Here is a 14,005-nt window from a genome sequence, read left to right as displayed (position 1 = left end):
GATTCAGAAAAACTCCAGCACCCCCAGCTTGGAAATATTCCCAAGGGAAGCTTTTTTTTTTTTTTTTTTAAATCTCTTTAGAAGCCACAGGAATAAAACAATACAAAGCATTTGGTGGGTTTTTTCCACATGCCTAAAATATAGCCTCTATAAAATGAAATCATTCCTGCAGGCCGTTTTTGGCTCCCTCTTAATTTTTCCTTAGGGCCCCATTTTTGTTCATACTGGCAGCAGTGCGAAGTTGCCCTGATGTAAATGAGAATCAGGCCCTTTATGTCAGCATTAGAGTTAAATCTAGGCCAGTGTGAGAGTCATCTCCCATTAGTGGAGGCTAAATACCTGCTAGAAATTGGAATTCAAAGGGTGAAGCGTTGTACCGCATCGCTGTGTTGTGTAACGCAACTGAGATCAGTCTTGTTTAAATGAAGTGATGGCGAAAAGGAAGTCAGATTACATTCATCCTTTTTGAAGGGTGTAAATGGGTGTAGGAATTAATTTCAAGCTTTTTTCTTTTCAATACCTAACTACAGAGGAATCTGTCTGGCCTGAAACAGTGAATCAATTTCATTAGCTGAAACAGTCATGTGGAAATCTGAGATTAATTTTTAATACCTATATCCCTATTTCTCTCGTCCCGCCACCTTCTTCAACAGAGTCCATAACCTATCAGGTCTGGGATTAGAGTTGTGGCAGCGTTTATGAGATGCTGCACCATAAACTAGAGCAGCACACCAATTCAAATGTGCAGGTTATCCCGTGGAGGAGTTTCAAAGCACATCACCTGTAGAGTATGCAGTTACATGGTGAAATCTTCCTGATAAAAAGGCAGAAGGAAGTCTGTGTAGTTTTGGGGTTTTTTGGTTGTTTTTAAGAGACCAGCAAACTGAACACACATAGAACCAGCAAATAAAGCAAATCTGTATACTAACAGCAGGATGTATTTTCTCTGTTTTTTCCCCTCCAAGGTGATTCACTGGAACTCACCAAAGAAGCTGCGAGTGAAAAACAAGCACGTGGAGTTTTTCCGCAACCTCTACCTGACGTTCCTGGAATATGATGGGAATTTGCTGAGACGGGAACTCTTTGGCTGCCCCAGTGAGGCAGACGTTAACAGTGAAAATGTAAGTAGGGTGTCCAGGGCAAAGGGTGTTTCATACAAGGCACAGGCTACGTGAAGACGTCGGTAGTTGGTGGTGTGGGCAGTGCGGTGCAGAGGGACTCAGGAGAATTGAGGTCAGCGCTCAGATTCCAAGAGTGACGCTGTGCTTAATCTCTCTGTGCCTCAGTTCCTTGCCTGTAAAACTGTCACATTAATCCTGCCTTTCCCCTAGGTTTTGTTGCTTTTTTTTTAGGCTGCCTTGCCTTTTAAAAAGCCCCAATAAAGGTGAGATCACAAAGTGATAATGAGGTTTTTGGCTTTTAATTCCATTTGGCAATTTTTCAAATCTCACCCTGAGTACTAAAACTTTCCAGGGGAAGGGTTTGTTTTGTGATGTGTTTGTTCAGCACAGAGTGATGTGAATTTTGGCTAGTAGATACTATAACAGTGAAGAAGATACGAAAATATCAAGGCTGCTGGATTTAGGCCTATGAGTTTTTGCCCTGCTGCAAGCTGTTGAATGAGTTAATATTTCAAGGTGCACATTGCCTGTGACATTGTGCAGGTTTTTTCTGTACTGCATCTACCAAAACACAGCAGCATTTATGTGTATCTACATAAAATTTGCAATCAGAATCTTTCAGACGAAGCAAATCCTTTGAAAATGGTTGAAATAAGGATGTTTATATACAAATGGTCTTATGTGTGTGTGTGTGCCTTAGTACATATACTTCCAATGTAAAAAAACTGTTAACTGAAACATTTATACACAGATGTATATGAACTCCTTGTGTATAATATGGTCTCTGTAGATTTCTAGACCAAGTATCAATTTTGGTTACGTCATCTGAAAGGATATAAAAAGGAACCTGCAACATTTTATGTTATCTTCAAGAAAAAAAAATCTAAAATACACAACATTCTCACTATAAAAATCAATAAAGCAAAGCCAGTATCGTGTACACATTAGCAGTTAGGAGGTAATTGGCAATCAATAGCATCGTTGAGGCTTGCAGTGTTTCCATTTAGTCTGCAGATAAAATGACCACAGGAGATGCCATTCCCAGTTTTTTAACTGTAGCACTCAGAGATTGAGTAGATATATTTTAGCTCAAGGCATGGCTTCCCAGATACTTGTTTGACCATCTCACTGTCTTCTGAAAGGAGTGGGGAACAATGAGAAACTAAAGATAAACATTAACTGGGAGAGACTGAAGCAGGAATGACAGAGAGAAAAAAAGCGAGTGCACAGTGAGAGCAAAAGCACATGGAGAAAGAGAATCCTCTGCAAGAGTGAGAGACTTTTAGACAATCAAGTGAACTGAATGTGATAAAAGACATCATGTGATGAAAGAGTCTGACAGTCTGAGACATCAAGATACAATAGATGGAGTAGAGGATAGGATAGGAAGAGAAAAGGGGAGTGAAACATTAAAAAAAAAAAGGTAACAGAACAAAACACACCTTCATCAGACTTTAAGAATGCAGGTTAAAATTACACTGAATTCACAATATGGTGTGTGGGTTCGAAGAGCATGAATGCAGTCACAGACTTGTTGCTATATTTTCCAGAGCTGTATAAATCCTTAATAAACAGATTTATTGCAGATGACAAGTTGCTGGGGAGCAGCACACAGTGAATGCAAGTTTTTGCTGCCGAAAATGGCAGTCCTGAAAGTTTAAAATGGCTCATTTTACTGAACTTGTATCTAGTTGACAGACACTGGAAATGACTAACTGTTCAAGCCTGTTTCTTATTCAAGACAAGTAGAGCGCAATATGGTATATGGTATGGCTTGTGTCTGAAAAGGAAATGTAACTCATTCTTCCATTTATAAATAAAAAAATTTAAAAAGAGATGCTGGAAAAGAATGAGCTAGACATACAAAAATACATGAGTCCTAATTTGCCAGGAGACACTAAAAAGTTAACAGCCTTCTATCAGAACAATCAGCTATAGAAGAAAATCTGACTTTGGATAGCTTAAGACTAGTCACTTAGGAGAAGACATTCTTTTTTATTAGTTACCATTGATGTAAGCTCCACTCTAAACTTGACTACATCCTTTTTATTGTAGAATACGAACAGCAAGTTTCAGCTTTGAAGTTATGAGACCCTAAGAATAGGATTATAATGAAACCCAGTCTTTCTCTCCCTCTCTGTCTGCTGTAGTACATACAGTGTCACAGGTGTCCTATTAAAATACAGTACATTCCCATGATCTATTACAGGATAATCTTCAGAAGCGGAGTGTCTTGTAAGGTGAGCAGGGAGCCACTGTTTGTCATTCCTCCCAGTACAAGAACTAAGGGACATGAAGTGGAAATAGCAAGTAGCAGGTTCAAAACAAAGAAAGACATTTCACCCACGATGTAATGAAGCTTTGAGCAGGAGGTAATGTTGCTAAAAATATACATATGCTCAAAAACTGACTCTTCATGGAAAGAAAATCAATCAGGAGCTGTTAAGCTTTGGTGCAGAAAGTCCTTGAACCGCAAGTGCAGGACTAGATGAGCATTCTGAGGGAGCATTGCTGTACGCTCACCCTGCTTTTACGCTCTTCTCTAGGCAGCCAGCTCACAGCTGGAGACTGGATGCTAGATGGACCTTGAGTCTGACAAGATGCAGCCATACATTTCCATTAGGATTCCTAAGCATGTATGTTACATAAAAGGCTATAATTTCTCTGAAGTCAAGTATGCGTAGTGTTGGAATTCCTGTTTGATTTACCTTAATAGCTATTATTTTTCCTTTTTTTCTCTAAATTGAGACTAGCAGCCCCAAAACACAATTGGGCTTTATTATGCTAGGTATTGTAAAAGGTGCTTCTTCAGCTGCCTGTGCTTCTCTGCACTGTGGACCAGTGGGTCACAGTGTTAGAACATGTTAGAATAGCTCTGCTGGTTTTATAATCAGAGAGAATTACTTAAGCAGTGAATGCACTGAGCCCTGTTGTGGAAGAAGCAGTGGCTTAGTGTGAGTCTGCCACTCACAGACTGGCTGTGTCAGAATCTACCCATAAGGTCCTGTTCCAATATGCCAGCCCTTGCTCCGGTACAGTTTAATATTTGTAATGATGTTTTACTTAGAATGCAATCTGTAATTAAGGAATCTCATTTGTAACGCAAATATCTGTAAAACGTGAGAGGGAAATCTGGCAATGGGTGCTGTTGGGCTGGTTCTGTTACTCTAAGGGCCCTTTACCCTTCTCATCAGTACTGAGATGGCCTTAAAATGAATGTAAATTGTGTTTCTTCCCTTTTTTTTTAAGGACTCTTTACAGTGCCAGATAGTTTAAAAGGTCATCAGACCTTACATTGTTCTCTCTCACTCTTCCTCTGTATATGTGTGCACGTGCGTGTATGCTTAAATATATATATCTATATGCATGTGGAAGGATTAGTACTTTTTTTTTTTTAATATTTGCTAAGGAAGTGTAATACAGAGTGACTTTTAAAAGGTCTAAAGGGAGTCTTTGGATCTTATACTGCATAGTCCTGATCTAGCCAATTGTTGATCTTCAGCTGCACCAAACAGCACGGTTATTAGGTTCCAAAACATTACAAATGGAAATGAGCAGAACAGATAGGGCTCTGAAGGTGAAATATTGGAGGCAAAGAGTTACAGACTGAGGTAAAGTTTCTGTTTATGTAAAAATGCTTTTATGTATGTTTGTGTGTATATACATGTTTCATCCTTTCCCTGAATTATTCAAGCTGAGAGACCCTGTGTGTTGCAAGGAAGGGCTGCGGACATCCCTTTCATTCAATATGTCCTAAAATGAGATTACACAGAGCAGACTGTTCTCTGCAAATTGGTATTACGGTCACCCCTTTGCCTTTTGTGCAGATTCTGGATGTGAAATTAAAAATATGAACCAAATCTTCCTGTAAATGCAGTCAGTCATTCAAGTGACCTTTAGAGCACATCCTTAGTCACTCCATCGTACTTACTCCATGCTATTTCCCCCTTCTCACTTCTTTCTTGTTTTGATGCCACGTAGAAGATTTTAGGGAAACCCACAAAGGTAAGGCTCACAATAATCTCTAATTTGAATGTTTCCTATTGGCTTTTAATGCTTATGTCCAGTGTTTCATTCTAAATGACCTACTGTAAAGCCTAAAATATTTCAACAGGATATTCTATTTACTGGTCTATCTCTGTAGTTATGCTATGAGATAGATTTTGTAAGGCTGATTTTAGCACACAGGCAGACACTCAACCTTTCGGCATTCTCATAAAACTTCTTTCCTGCAGACAGCTTCTCACCAGCTACTTCTGCCAAAGCATTAAATCTGAAGGTTGAATGGGGTGTCCCCTGTTAGTGAAGCCTGTGTCCTGATCCAAAGCACAGAACAAGATCAGCAGGAAGTTTATCACTGATTTCACAGTTTAAGAAAAGGACAGTAGATTCCCATTAGATAAGATTGTCAGAAAACACAGGAAAAAAATTATCTGCAGATTTTTGTTTTCAGATTTTCAAATCAAGAATACAAAGAAACAGTGTAAAATATTCTATTTCTCCCTGAAAACACTTGCTTTGGTGTATAGTTACTTACGAAGCGTGTTTTTACTTATTTACTTTTTTGTGCAAAACCTGTGATTCTTAATATTAGTAAATGATTGTGCATGCCATCTTGTAATATCCACCAGAAGAGTAGGAAATTCTAGCAATGTATCACATAGTATAAAATTTACTAACAAATTTAGCAATTTTTGAATGTCTAAAAATAGCATGCAAAGGGAGCTTCCAAGTCAGTATCAGGGTGCTGAACTTGCAGTCAGACTAATGCTTTGAGTACCCTTTGCTCCTGCAGAATTTCAGAACGCTGCATCATTTGTAGCACTGGGTTTTAAAGTTACTATTTTGTCATGAGATAGCCTTTCTCTACTAATAACAGATGGTATATGGCAGTTTTGAGGTGAAATCCTGACTTTCCCAGCTGTGTTTCTATTATTATAACTGTTATTGTTATTAAATGCTGAGCTGGTAGCACATCCTTTTAGTTGCCTGAAAGTTGCCATTTCACCACTTTCAACTGCTTATAATATTGCTAGAAGGGGGATCATGTGGACAGGGATTTTATCTGTCATGCTGATATGCCTCTTTTTTTTCTTTTCTCTCATTTTTTAAAGTGAAATGTGGTGAGAAGCTTGGGGGGGAGGGTTGCCCACACCACAAGTTCTGATGACCTCTTCATGGAAATACTCCATATCTCAGAAAAGGAGCTAACTAGTAGGCCAGGAATGTGTCTTATGCCTGGTGAAAATTTAGGCAAATTATAAAGCTGAAAAATCATGGTTTGCACATTGTCAGTAGTATTCTCTTTGACTTTGAGGAGGCTCAGATCTCTGGACACTCTTTCTTAGGAGTATGCACGAAGTATGTTTGGAGCAGGAGGAGGAGCGGACGGATGGGTGCCTGTAGGTATAGGGAGTTGGCAGACTATTTGACTGGACTAGAAACTATAGGCTATAGACTATAGACCATGGGACTAGAAACAGGGCTGGGACTGACTTAGACCATGGAACTTGCCACACAAGAAGGAAGAGTGTTAGGAACAATCTGGGGAAAAAAGAGCAAGGAGACCAACCAGGCAAGGCACTGAGCTACAAGGGAGGTCTGGGAGCAGTTCAATAAGAAGGTTTGGCAGGGACCTGGGGAAAGGAGATGCAGAGGACTACCAAGACCTGACATCTGCAGCTGAGATCAAGCGAAGTTGTACTTCAAATATACAGAACATGTTATGCATGCGTAAAAATTGCATTCTTAATTACGTTGATTATTTGCAGTCAAGATAAGCCATCACTTCCAGTTAGCAAGAGTATTAGCTACTTCTTACAAGCTGCAGCAAAATTCCTCTTGCTAGGTAGGCTTGCTCAGACGCTATCCTCTTTGTCCTTAGCACAGCTTTGTTTCACAGTAGACTCAATTTGACCCATAGCAAATGTACAAAATTTTATGGCGTGGGAGGAATAAAGGTTTAATTGACATAGGATTAGTCTGGCTTTTATTACTAATCATTGAAGAAGCCAGAAGTACTTTATGTAGGTCATCCCAAACAAGACTCAGTGAATGCTTTTTCCTCCCTACATCATCGTCTGCTTTGTTTATGCCATGCTAAAGGCAACAGTTAATTCACACACTTTGAAAGTGCTAAATGTAGCAATCCAAATTGCCTACTGGTGGGAACTGGGACAGCTACACAGGAGGAAATGAAACTGCTGCAGTTTATAACCAGATTATAGTTTCATCCTGAGCTGGTGTTGGTTTTCATCTCAGTGGCTAAGCTGAGTTGATTGTGTGCTGTGAATCTTAACTGTGCACACTTGGGAGAAGGAAAGATGATCTGAAAGTTAAATGTTTCCAGTTAAGCTGCTCAGTTCCTGTTGTGTTAGCGTGATAGTGAGTGAGTGACTTACTTAAGGCTGGTGTCATCTCAACTCACCTTAAGCACCTGATGAGAGGCAAATGCCAACGTTAAGGTTTTCATCCCTTTCCCCAAGATCTAAACAGCCTCTAGACACAAAACACTGTTTGTTGGTGTTTTTTAAATATTGCTAATCCCTAAGAAAATACTTCTGATCCTGGATTTTGAATTGATCTCATCTGAGATGAAATCCTGTAGATTTTTGGTGGGAAGTAAATTGTTTTTGTGATCGAGCAGTCAAAAAAACCCAAAGCCAGTTACAAATTTGCTTATGCTAGGAACAGCCTTAGGAAGGGAGATTTATGAACAGACTAACCAGTTCGCTGCTGAAAGGTACATGTTGTGTGCTGTGTATCATATGGATCTGCTATATATCACATGGATAGAAAACACCACCTCATCTCATACAAATGTATTAGTCAGACAAGTAGACCTGGTAAATCATGACGATTTATGGTAGAGTTGAATGTCTTCTGGCCTGCCTGTGCCACTCTGGTCAGCCTAGCTCCAAAGATTGCTTTTCCTGGGATGAAGTCTGATCACTTGCCACAGCTGGTTGTCCAGAGAAGTAATTTGGCGTTTTTTTTTTTGTTGTTGTTGTTATTTTTCTCTGTTTTGGTTTTATGCTGCCATTTTTATTTCTGAAACAAGTAGCATCATGATGCTAATGAAAGCACTTGTTGTTTCCCACTACAGTATTTCCTAAGAGAACATTACCATAGACAGTCTGAAAAGAATACATTTTTCAGCTGTGAGAGTGTTTCCTAGAGGTGACATTTCCCACATGCTCAGTGGCAAGTAGCCTTAGCATTGAAAATCGTGTAGAAAAAGTGAATCTTATGCTAAGCAGGTACTCACGAGAATACATGCTGTCACTCTGAGGTTGAGAAGTCTTTGCTATGTTAGGCATATTGTTATAATGGAGGGGTCCATAATGGGGATGACATCTTTTTATCAAATCCAGCTGATATTAAGGTCCTCATTTTGATGGTGCACTGTGTTTAAGGAAGCATCTGTTTGCATAGATATGTCAGTATTGCCATTATAAACCCATCTTTTCAAGAAGACATAATGTGGGAGCAAATTTTAAATGAGGCTATAAGTTCTTTATCTGTAAATAATGGATCCACACAATATGCATGCTATAGGTAATTGGATTGGAGAAATTTTATGTGATCATGTAACTGCAAAATAATATGAGGTAACTCAGAAAAATTTAAGGATATATATGTGTCTGTCTTAGTCAATTCCCTGTCTTTTCAATGATGTGTATCTTTAACCTTCTTCATTTTAAATACGTGTGTGAAAATGGCACATGACTATGTGCAATATATATTTATAGATTACATGTGTCTCTTCACAGTAAAGAGGAAGCAGCCTTTACATGTGTACATGATACTGGGGCGTGGATGTCTGAATGTATATATGAATGGGGGGAACAAAGAAAGTGTGAGAGGGAAAAGGGCTCTTAAACTGCATAAAACTGTGAATCACCCACCTTATCAGGTCCTGATAATTTGTCCGTGTCATACCGTTAGCTTTAGAGAGATAGCTTGTGACCCTGTGGGTTTTGCTGGACCGAATCCAGAGTGCCTAGTGTGTCCAGCATTTCTTCCCTTAGGAGATGGGTTTTCATATTGCTTTCCAGTGCCTGTTGCCTTGCTGTTGCAGGATAGGTCCATCCTCAATGCAGACTGCTTGCCACGTACACGATGACAGTACTAGAGGCCAAATCGCAGCCTGTCCTGTGCTGGTTGTCCTACCTGAAGGAGCACACCTTAAGTGCTCTGCAGCTTGCAGAGCGTGGCTCCTAAGGCTGCCTGGTTTTTCAGGCTATGAGCAGGCAAGGATTGCACAAATATATTCCTGCAAAGTGCTGGCGGAGCTGCATGTCTGGTCCTGTCAAGTGATGCCCACGTATTAGCCAGGGCTCTCAGACAGCCTCTGCTTGGGCTTCCCCCTGGGTGGAAGGTGGGAGGGTGCTGGGAGCAGAGGCTGGGGGACAGTCAGAGCACACCGTGCCCATGGTCCTTCTGGGACTGCTGTCTCCAAGGGATATGGACAGAGCCTTCACATCTCTTCTCTTGAGTCCCAGCTCCACACGCAGTACTAAGCGTGAGTCATGGGAAGTGCCAGGGAGAACCTCGCGGACTATCAGCATAGCTTCAGACTCAGAAGTCTGACAGGACAGAGACAAACTCCTGACCCTACAAAATGCAGCAGAAAGAGCCAGGTTGCTCTTTCCCTCTAGCAGAAGGAATCTTCTGCTGTCTGCTGCTCTCCTTCACCTCTGTCACCAACTTTGTGACTTGCTGAGTTTCACCATCAAAATAGTGGGGCCTCTAAGAAGCTGTGTCTTCTCCTCTTGCCTCACCCAGGCGAAAGCCATAATTTAGCCCAAAACATTATTCTGTAATTCATAATTAAGTATTTATATCCTCTTAGCTTGCAACTCAAATGTAATCTGATAATCATTTGGTGACTGCCTGATTAATAGCTGCTGTCCAATTATAAACCTCTAGCCTGGTCATTTGTACATAGAGCAGGATAGTAAGGTATCCCTGAAATGTGCTTTGCTATTGTTTTAACTATTCAAATTTCAATCATCTGCTTGGTATTCCGCTAAGGGCATACTAATGTCTCTTTCCAAGGAAGAAACAGAAAGATACAATATTATTTCTAGTCATTGTTGTAAATATTAGGTTTAATTCAAATATTGTTTGAATGTGATTTGGAAAATAATGTACAGGCTCGGCTGAACGATGATTTTTAAAGCAGAACGAATGAAACTCCAAGAATACGTAAAATTACTCCTAATTTCTATTCCACCCAAGGAGATCTTGATTTCAATAGAAGTTTTGCCTGAGTAAAGATTTGTCAAGATTCAGACTCTCATCTTTCTAAAAGCAGTTTCTCTTGAGGGATGTTTTAAGATCTGTGCGGAACAATAGCACAGAAGAATGAGAGCCTGATCCAAAATTCATTGAAATCAAAGGAGGTATTTCCATTATTCAAAAGAAGATTATAGAGTGATGTACAGGAAAATATCAGGAATTATTCCATCAGCCTTCAAGGAAAACATTCAGCTGTAAGCATTATTGTTGATGGCAACCATTATACTTATAGTTCCAAGAACAACAGCTCTTCTTAACACAGTATTAGAATAAGAAACATGTCCATTTTCTTTTTTTTTTTTTTCTTAGACATGATGTTGTAAACTATTACTTTAAATCATTCTGAACAGGGCAAAAAGAAGAGATTTTTAAATTAAATGAATGTCTATAATTCAATAATCTGTTGCATGAAACTCTGCACTGTGATTTTTATGAAAACTTGCAATATTCCTATGAAGTGAATTTTTTCTGATTTACTGATAAGTATGTAGTTGTATTCTTCTTATAGAATGCTTCTAAGAAATAATATATAAACTTTATTAATAACCTACATTTTAGAGCAACACAAATGGAGCTATATTTGATGTGTTAAGACCATATATAATTTCGTATTCATTACATTTTGTAGTACATTTTACAGTACATATGACTGATTTTTATTGTTAAGTGAATGCATTTTAAATAATCTAGCCAGATGTTTGGCTTTAAAATAATGTAGTTCAGGGATGGAATTCGTCAGCTGCATAGACATTTGGTCAGTTTTTCTCTTCCTCCTTTCCCCAGAGCTAAACTTTTATTCTCTTAAAGCTACATGTCTACGTGACTTGGGATTGGATTTCTTTGAGATGCCCATTTTGACTTTGACGGGGTTTGGTTTCCAAGGGAGCCAAAAAAATACCTGTTGTCTGCTAATCTGCCATCCTTTGGATTTCTCAAACGAGGTATCCAGAAGCACAAATCCCATTAAAAGTGTAGGCTTAGTTCTGGCACCTCTGCAGTTGAAAGACTATTTTCTTTGCAAAGTTGAACTGATTCAGATTAATAAGTCTCAAGAGATGGAGTAATGATCAGTTAAAGATGTTACTTTTCCAGCTGCCTGTCCATGCTGCTTGCAGTAGTTACTATTCTCCAGTAGAAGCAGCAAAATGGGAATTGCTCAGCCCAGCCTACAAGCTTAATCTGCTGCTGAGTCTTGTCTACTGGAGCTTTATGTCTATGAGCAGTTTGAAACACTGCTGCTAATAAGGAGTGACATTATGCAGCATGTTGGAGCATTAGCTCTGAAACTTGGCAATTATTAAACTTGTGATTTTCACTGTTTCATTGCTAGTCTGGATGTTGAACGTATGTAATACAGATAATATATATAATATATAGACCATAATACAACATTTCTTACAAGTGCTTTCTTCTGACCTCTTATCCAGTGACCTGCGTGAGTGAGGCTTGGGAAGATCCTGCTACTCTGTATGTTCCACTTCCACTCCCCATTGCATCATGCTGCAAGTTACCCATCTCCTCATTCTCCCTGATTGGCTGAAGTAATTATAAAGGACTTTTCTCTATGTCCGCTCTCTCTTTACAGCTCCAGAAACAGCTGTCTGAGCTGGACGAGGATGACTTATGCTATGAATTTCGTCGAGAACGTTTCACTGTCCATCGCACTCATTTGTATTTTCTACATTATGAATATGAGCCTGCTGCAGACAACACCGATGTAACACTGGTGGCTCAGCTTTCAATGGACAGGTAGGGGAAATCTCTTGTTCTTCTGGATGCATGAGACAATGAATGTTTTCTTACAGAGAAATCCAACTGTGTAATGCTTTCAGGAGAGGAAAACCTCACTTTCCTAGAAACTTGAATGTCAGTGACACTAAGACCTTTCTTGAATTAGGAGTAGCCCATGTAGATAACACACGTGCACCCAGACTTCAGCTCTGCAGTGCACACATGAGCATGGGTAGAGTTCATGAGAGGCTGAATACTGGAACTGCAGGGGATATTACTTGTCACGCTTGTCAGGCATCGTTGGTTCATGGAATTTTGCAGAAACTTAGAAAAAACAGTAGATGTTTTTAATAGACTTAGGCAATCAGTTGCAGCTGACCAAGTTTTTACACACAGTATTTCCTCATTAGATAGTGATAGTTTTGCTGTCATTGGCATTTTAGTTTCAATTTCCTCATTAGATAGTGATAGTTTTGCTGTCATTGGCATTTTCCTTGCAGAAAATGTCAATTAGTGATTTTTCTTATAGTAAAAATCAAAACTAAATATTTTAGTTTCAAATTGGGAAGTTGAAAGTACAACCTTTTTTTTTTTTTAAAATGCTGGTGTGAAATAAAAAATCTCCTTTTGAGACGAGTAATTGAATTTTTATATAGATGTTGATTTTCAACATAAAATTTATAGTTTAGCTCTTTTCAACTTTCAGTTCTGATGTGAAGTGGAATTTAACTGGTATTTCATTTGGGGAAAAAAAAATCGGTTTCATGACAAGTTCCACCCGCATCTTTCTGATTCCCAGCATTGCAATTAGTTATCACTTTTCAGAAGCCTTAAGAATGTAGTCCAGATCAGCCACCTTTGTGAAATTTTGAATTGTCAGTCTCCTTTTTCCTCCTGCTTCTCATTTCAAATCTAGTCTAGACTTTGCAGTTACTACCATCAGAGTGGGTTACAAAACAGATCGGAACTCCTTGAACATTAGCCAGAAACTGATATTCCATTTAGCAGAGTACATACAGAATACATCATGACCCATGAGTACCACCACTGCTACACCAATGGAAGGTCAGCAATATTCCAGGAGGGTCAGAGGAATTCAGATCAACAAAACGTTTACAGCCTGTTTTAAAAATAAACACAATTGAGGGCTATTCTGTTTCACCAGCACCTCAGCACTACATCCTGCACATTGTGTTATTATTTGCTATGCACATCAGTGTCTGTTCTATTGATTTTTTAATTGAGGAAACATTTCTTAAGTGTTCACAAACCTTTGGGTAAAAAACTAAAGAAATAAATTAAGCTAGACCCTGAGCGAGTGCCACAGTAAATTAGTAAAACTGGTGTGTGCACATGGTATATTTTCCCCCCAGAATTTAATTCAAAAGCATGAGCTGGGCCTCAGTGCTGATTCACTGGCACTGATGCAGAGTCTGAGCATCTGTTTCCCTTTCTGGATCCTCACTGGGGCACATGTTTTTATTGATAGACAGAACCACACGTTTTTATTCAGGAAGAACAGCCCTCCTGATACTGTGCAGGAAAAATCTTCCCTGCTTCTTTGGTGTGTTGCTATAAATTATTGATTTGAGTTGGAAATACTTTCTTTCAGCTAAAATCAATAAATAATATTATACCAAAGAACAGTTTAGCTGCTTTGTTTTCTTTCAAATCTTTCAGTTACTGCCTTTTTTTCTGCATCTTGTTTAAACCAGTTTTATTAAGCTCCTCCAGCATAGCTGTAGACATTTAAGAATAGTGTCTCTGATGTAAGATGACATGTACACAAACAATGCGTTATATGCTACATTCCCGCATCATTCTTTCAAATGATGATCCAAGATGAGGAA

The 14,005-nt window shown here is 39.1% G+C and overlaps 1 protein-coding gene across 1 annotated transcript in view; it reads left to right on the top strand.

Moving 5' to 3' along the window:
• The window catches only part of LARGE (like-glycosyltransferase), a 281,053-nt gene that overhangs the window by 245,056 nt on the left and 21,992 nt on the right, over positions 1 to 14,005 (top strand). Inside the window, exons 11-12 of the mRNA XM_014963960.1 lie at positions 966 to 1,121; positions 12,010 to 12,173. Of these exons, the coding sequence (XP_014819446.1) occupies positions 966 to 1,121; positions 12,010 to 12,173 (320 nt within the window). The remainder of the gene's footprint in view (positions 1 to 965; positions 1,122 to 12,009; positions 12,174 to 14,005) is intronic.

This window comes from Calidris pugnax, unplaced genomic scaffold (assembly GCF_001431845.1).
Source record: "Calidris pugnax isolate Ruff unplaced genomic scaffold, ASM143184v1 scaffold44, whole genome shotgun sequence".
Lineage (NCBI taxonomy): Eukaryota > Metazoa > Chordata > Aves > Charadriiformes > Scolopacidae > Calidris > Calidris pugnax.
Note: the sequence above shows the minus strand (reverse complement) of the source record. Positions and strands in the feature narration are given on the sequence as shown.